This window comes from Colobus angolensis, unplaced genomic scaffold, assembly GCF_000951035.1.
Source record: "Colobus angolensis palliatus isolate OR3802 unplaced genomic scaffold, Cang.pa_1.0 Scaffold316, whole genome shotgun sequence".
Taxonomy (NCBI): Eukaryota; Metazoa; Chordata; class Mammalia; order Primates; family Cercopithecidae; genus Colobus; species Colobus angolensis.
The window spans coordinates 697,483-704,499 of NW_012116444.1; the positions used below are offsets into that span (position 1 = coordinate 697,483).

Sequence of the window (7,017 nt, forward strand, 5' to 3'; positions counted from 1 at the left end):
GAGGCAGGCAGATCACCTGAGGTCAGGAGTTCGAGACCAGCCTGACCAACATGGAGAAACCCTGTCTCTACTAAAAATACAAAATTAGCCGGGCATGGTGGTGCATGCCTTTCATCCCAGCTACTCAGGAGGCTGAGGCAGGAGGATTGTTTGAACCCGGGAGGCAGAGGTTGCGGTAAGCCAAGATCGCGCCATTGCACTCCTGCCTGGGCACTAAGAGCGAAACTCTGTCTCAAAAAAAAAAAAAAAACCCATACCATCTTTGTTTCCCATGGTAACTCTATCAAGTGGCCAGAGTGGCTCTTATTCCCCTTTACATGTGTCACTTATGCAGAGAAGTAGGAGTTAACTTGTCTTAAATTCTCTACTTAGTAGGGTTGCTTGCATTGAAGTCCTAGTAATCCCCAGTTTGTTGCTGCTTCCTTGAGCTGACAACTGCTTATACTCTGATGCTGATCTTTTCTCTATTCCACAGGTCTCTAGTATCAATTCACGCTTTGCCAAAGTACACATCCTATATGTGGGGTCCATGCCACTTAAGAACTCTTTTCGAGGAACTATCCGGTAAGAAGTATCCTTATCACGTATGCCTTAGCAACTGCAATAAGATTAGGATAGACTAGGACACCAGAATTTTGAGCAACAGTTACAATTCCTATTTTTCTCTTGCCCATTTTTCTTCTTTGTGCTTTGATTCTCCCCTAATAGTATCCAAAAATATGTGAATGAGCTAGGACAAAAGGAAAATATTAACAAGAGAGGGTTTAAAAGTAAAGCAAAGGCTGGGCACAGTGGCTCATGCCTGTAATCCTAGTACCTTGGGAAGCTGAGGCGGGTGGATCTCTTGAGATCAGGAGTTTGAGACCAGCCTAGCCAACATGGTGAAACCCCGTCTCTGTAAAAAATACAAAAATTAGCCGGGCACAGTGGCTCACACCTGTAATCCTAGCACTTTGGGAGGCCGAGGTAGGCGGATCACAAAGTCAGGAGTTTGAGACCAGCCTGGCCAATATGGTGAAACCCCGTCTCTACTAAAAATACAAAAACTAGCTGGACATGGTGGCGTGTGCCTGTAATCCCAGCTACTTAGGAGGCTGAACCCAGGAGGCAGAGGTTGCAGTGAGCCAAGATCGCGCCACTGCACTCCAGCACAGGGTACGCAGCGAGACTCCGTCTCTTGAAAAAAAAAAATTAGCTGGGCATGGTGGTGCATACCTGTCGTCCCAGCTACTTGTGGAGCTGAAGGGGAAGATCACTTGAGCCTAGGAGGCGGAGGTTGCAGTGAGCTGAGATTGTACCACTGCACTCCAGCCTGGGTGACAAAGTGAGACTCTGTCTCAAAAAACAAATAAATAAATGAAAAGTAAAGCAAAAAGAATTGAGTGAAGCTGAAGTTTAGCAGTGTCAGGATGACTCAAACCAAAGTGGAAGGCATTTTAGGAAGCACTTTTTAAAAAATTTAATATAGATTGAACTCAGAGGTTATAAAACATTAAAAAGATTTGTGAGTGAGACGGTGATTTCCTGTGGCTTCCTTGAGAAAGGACAAACATTTCTTGCCAGGCAGATAATCTGACTTTTGAGGCCCTTTCCAGCCTCAGGATTTGATGTGGTTCTGTAGTGCAGCAATCTCCAAGCTTCTTGGCACCAGGTACCAGTTTCTTGGAAGACAGTTTTTCCACAGACTGTGGTGGGAGTGGTTGCAGAATGATTCAAGTGCATTACATTTATGGTGTACTTTATTTCTATTATTATTACACTGTAATATATAATGAAATAATTGTACAACTCACCATAATACAGAATCAGCGGGAGCCCTGAGTTTCTTTCCCTGCAATTCGATGGTCCCATCTGGGGGTGATGGGAGACAGTGACAGATCATCAGGCATTAGATTCTCATAAGGAGTGGGCCGCCTGGATCCCTCATATGCACAGTTCACAATAGGGTTCATACTTCTATGAGAATTTAATGCCCACTTTGATCTGACAGGGGCGGAGCTCAGGCAGTAATGTATGCAATTGGGGAGCAGCTGTAAATACAGATGAAGCTTGCCTACCACTCACTTCCTTCTGTGCAGCCCGGTTCCTAACAGGCCACCAGAAGTTGGGGACCCCTGCTCTAGTGCTTCTATTCAAGCCCTGAGGCAACAAAACTCCTTATCCTTTCTTGCCACATCTGATCTGCTCTCCACCCTGCTCCTCTGAGTAGCAGCTGGGTCCCAATTAAGACTTGTTCTGTCTGTTCTTGTAGCTCTTTATTTACTAGGAATCTACGGAATAATTCTTTCTCACAGGCTGGGTAAGGTGACTCATGCCTGTAATCCCAGCACTTTGGGAAGCTGAGGCGGGTAGATCACCTGAGGTCAGGAGTTCAAGACCAGCCTGGCCAACGTGGTGAAACCCCATCTCCACTAAAAATACAAAAACTAGCCGGGCGTGGCAGCACATGCCTGTAATTCCAGCTGCTTGAGAGGCTGAGGCAAGAAAAATGCCTGAAGCCAGAAGGCGGAGGTTGCAGTGAGCCAAGATCGTGCCACTGTACCCCAGCCTGGGTGACAGAGGGAGACTCTGTCTTGAAAAAAAAAAAAAAAAATTATTTCTCACAGATAATTAATCTTTCTGTTAATTCTTTTTTTATAGCAAGGAAGATGTCCGAGCAACTGAAAAAGACAAGGTTGTTGGTTGGTTCTCTTTTTTTAACGGCTTTACAAATCTCAATCCCTTAAAAGTATTATCTCAGACCAGGCATGGTTGCACACACCTGTAATCCCAGTACTTTGGGAGGCTGAGGCAGGAGGATCACTTGAGTCCAGGACTTCAAGACCAGCCCTGGCAACACAGCGAGACCCTGTCTCTACAAAAATTTTAAAAATTAAAAATTAGCGGGCATGGTGGCTCATGCTTGTAGTCCCAGCTGCTTGAGAGGATGTGGCTGGAGGATTGCTTGAGCCCAGGAGTTTGAGGTTATGTGGTGGCACGAACCTGTAGTCCTAGCTACTTGGGAGGCTGAGGCAGGAGGATCCCTTGGTCCAGCAGTCCAAGGCTGCAGTGAGCTACCATTGCATCACTGCACTCCAGCCTGGGTGACACAGTGGGATTCTACCTCTTAACAAAAAAGGGCCAGGTGTGGTGGTGCACACCTGTAATCCCAGCTTTTTAGGAGGCCAAGGCGGGCAGATCACGAGGTCAGGAGTTCAAGACCAGTCTGACCAACATGGTGAAACCCTGTCTCTACTAAAAATACAAAAACTAGCCAGCGTCATGCTGCGCGCCTGTAATCCCAGCTACTCAGGAGGCTGAGGCAGGAGAATCGCTTGAACCCGGGAGGCGGAGCTTGCAGTGAGCTGAGATCCGGCCACTGCACTCTAGCCTGGGCCACAGAGCGAGACTTCGTCTCAAAAAAAAAAAAAAAAAAAAAACAACTTTTCATTTGTATGATAATACTATAGAAGCAATTAAAAGTTGTTGACTTGGCCGGGCGCGGTGGCTCAAGCCTGTAATCCCAGCACTTTGAGAGGCCGAGACGGGCGGATCACGAGGTCAGGAGATCAAGACCATCCTGGCTAACACGGTGAAACCCCGTCTCTACTAAAAAATACAAAAAAAAAAACTAGCCGGGCGAGGTGGCGGGCGCCTGTAGTCCCAGCTACTCGGGAGGCTGAGGCAGGAGAATGGCGTGAACCCGGGAGGCGGAGCTTGCAGTGAGCTGAGATCCGGCCACTGCACTCTAGCCTGGGCCACAGAGCGAGACTTCGTCTCAAAAAAAAAAAAAAAAAAAAAGTTGTTGACTTGACATGAGTAATGATGATTTCTACCCTCCAGGATTAGAAAGTAGACTGGCTTTACCAGAAGGGTTCACAGTTTCCAAATCTGATCTGCCTTTATCTCATCAGAGGTATTGATGCTGCTGCTCCGTGTGGTCTGAGGATGCTTCTCCACCCTGCTCCTCTGAGTAGCAGCTGGGTCCCAATTAAGACTTGTTCTGTCTGTTCTTGTAGCTCTTTATTTACTAGGAATCTACAGAATAATTCTTTCTCACAGGCTGGGCAAGGTGACTCATGCCTGTAATCCCAGCACTTTAGGAAGCTGAGGCAGTTAGATTACCTGAGGTCAGGAGTTCTAGACCCAGTCTAGGACTTTTCACTTACCATTCCTGTTCTTTCTTTACAGGTTGAAATTTATAAGAGTTTCCGCCCAGGTGACATTGTCTTGGCCAAAGTGGTATCCTTTATTCCCAGCAGACTTCTGGTTTTTTGTCAAAAGAAGAGATGGAGGCTGGACGTGGTGGCTCATGCCTGTAATCCCAGCACTTTGGGAGGCCAAGGCGGGTGGATCACCTGAGGTCAGGAGTTCGAGACCAGCCTGGCCCAACATGGTGAAACCCTGTCTCTACTGAAAATACAAAAATTAGCTGGACGTGGTGGCACATGGCTGTAATCTCAGCTACTCGGGAAACTGAGGCAGGAGAACCGCTGGAACCCTGGAGGCACAGGTTGCTGTGAGCTGAGATCGCGCCACTGCTCTCCAGCCTGGGTAACAGAGCGAGACTCCGTCTCAAAAAAACAAAACAAAGAGAAAGTAGAAAAACAACTCAGGTGGCTACGGTTGGGGGAAGACTTCTAACTCCTCATTTTCCTTCAGTGTTATGTGACTAGATCTCCTTAGGTGATGCACAGTCCAACTACCTGCTAACCACTGCCGAGAACGAGCTGGGAGTGGTGGTAGCCCACAGTGAGTCAGGTGAGATGGCCTTGCTTCCACATCCTTACTTTCCCTGGAGCTATGGTTTGGGATTCATCCATTGTTTTTCCTGGTTTCCCTTATCTGGGAAGCAGTATGGCTATAGATGTTTCCTTCTGAGATTAGAATGATTTTTTTTTTTTCTTTTTTGCTTGGTGCTGGTGGTGGTGGTTGTTTGAGACTGGGTCTCAGTGTGTCGAGGCTGAAGTGCAGTGGTGCGATCTCCACTCACCACAGCCTTCACCTCCCGGGTTCAGGCAATTCTCATCACCCAAGTAGCTGGGATTACAGACACACACCACCACACCTAGCTAATTTTTGTATTTTTAGTAGAGATGGGGTTTCGCCATGTTGGCCAGACTGGTCTCAAACTCCTGGCCTCAAATGATCTGCCCGCCTTGGCCTCCCAAAGTGCTGGGATTGTGGGTGTGAGCCACCACACCCAGCCTGATTCTCCTTATATAAATCCAAGGAAACGGGACTCCATAAGTCAGTAGAACAAAGTTTTTTCTTTATGAGTTGAGGTTCAGTAGGAAGCTTGGTGGCACTTTAGTTTCATACCCAGCATAAAAGAGGAGTCCCAGGCAAATCTTTGGGGTCTGGGCTCCACCAGCTTTTCCCTTCCAGGTATCCAGATGGTTCCCATCAGCTGGTGTGAGATGCAGTGCCCTAAGACCCACACTAAAGAATTCCGGAAAGTAGCCCGAGTACAACCTGAATTCTTGCAGACCTAAGAAGCCACTTCTTACCCCATGGAAGGGGGTAAGCTGTTCCTGAGTATAACACCAAGATGCTGCTGTCTATTCAAACACCTGGCGTCGGCCAACAGCCACTTCCAGAAAAATCTGCCAGAAACTTATGCTGTAGATGGAACACGTTTCTGTGAACCTATCAGTGGATTTCATTCTCTTGAGTAATAAAACTTACCTTTTCAAGGCACCAACAAACAAAACTGTGATATTGGAAATAGCGTATTCCCCCTGACAGTCCTTATAAATACATATTTTTTGTTATGATAAAACTTTTTTACTAAAAGGATGTTATGTTGTCTTAAGCAGAGAAAGACATCTAAATGGTGTCAGGACATTTCAGTACTTCTGCTTATTGAGTACTCACTGTGCTAGGCACTGAGTCAAGTGCTTTACATACGTCCCCTTCATTCAGGTACATTATGGTTTAATGAAAATTTGAGGACACATGTGATACAGATAGCATGTGAGGCGGACGTGGTGGCTCATGCTTGTAAATCCCAGCACTCTGGGAGGCCGAGTCAGGTTGAAGTCAGGAGTTCGAGACCAGCCTGGCCAACATGGTAAAACCCCGTCTTTACTAAAAATACAAAAATTAGCCAGGCGTGGTGACACATGCCTGTAATCCCAACTACTTGGGAAGCTGAGGCAGGAAGATCGCTTGAACCCTGGACGTGGAAGTTGTAGTGAGCCAAGATTGTGCCACTGCACTCCAGCCTGGACAACAGAGCGAGACTCTGTCTCAAAAAATAAGTAACATGTCTAAAAGTATTTGATACACATTACTGATATAGTAGGTACTCCAGGAAATGTTAAATCTGAATTGAAAAGTGGGACAGAGTACTGTCATATGAGGTGGCCAGGAAAGGATTAGTGACATGAGATAAAAATAAATTAAAGAACATAAGTAAGTGAATATATTCAAGGCAGAGAGACAAGCCCAGGGTAAGTACAGAAGCAGAAATGAAGGCATAAGTTTGGGGATGAGGAAGGGATGAAAGTTAAGCATGGAGAGGTTGCTGACAAAATACAAGTCTTGAGATGTCACTTCTTGAGATGTTACTCAAGAAGCCCGTATCTTCAGTATTAGTGACAGTGCATAATGTGAGCTTTAGAATCAGCCCACCTTAGTTTCTATCCTCTGCTTCCTAACCTTGAACGTTAGGGTTTCTTTATTTGAAAATTTTACCAAGATTGAGATCATTGTAGATCCACATCCAGGTTTTGTTTTTTGTTTGTTTTTGAGACAAGAGTCTTGCTGTTACCTAGGCTGGAGTGCAGTGGCGCAATCTCAGCTCACTGCAGCTTCTGCCTTCCCAGTAGCTGGGAGTACAGGTATGCGCCACCACGCTCAGCTAACTTTTGGCAGAGATGAGGTTTCACCATGTTGGCCAGACTGGTCTTGAACTCCTGACCTCAGGTGATCCACCTGCCTTGGCCTCCCAAAGTGCTGGGCTTACAGGCATCAGCCACCATGCCTGGCCTTGGTGTTTTTGTTTGTTGTACATGCAATTTTTTTTTTTTTTTT

At 46.3% G+C, this 7,017-nt stretch overlaps 1 protein-coding gene across 2 annotated transcripts in view; it reads left to right on the forward strand.

Annotated features, from left to right (window-relative positions):
• EXOSC1 (exosome component 1) overlaps positions 1-5,778 on the forward strand; it is a 12,115-nt gene extending 6,337 nt beyond the window's left edge. Inside the window, exons 4-8 of one of the 2 annotated variants that reach the window (XM_011951186.1) lie at positions 476-564; positions 2,641-2,674; positions 4,171-4,221; positions 4,656-4,740; positions 5,368-5,775. In XM_011951186.1, the coding sequence (XP_011806576.1) occupies positions 476-564; positions 2,641-2,674; positions 4,171-4,221; positions 4,656-4,740; positions 5,368-5,474 (366 nt within the window). In that variant the 3' untranslated portion in view covers positions 5,475-5,775. Of the gene's footprint in view, positions 1-475; positions 565-2,640; positions 2,675-4,170; positions 4,222-4,655; positions 4,741-5,367 lie in introns of both variants that reach the window. The other variant, XM_011951187.1, reaches the window with a different exon arrangement.
• The last annotated feature ends 1,239 nt before the right edge of the window (positions 5,779-7,017 follow it).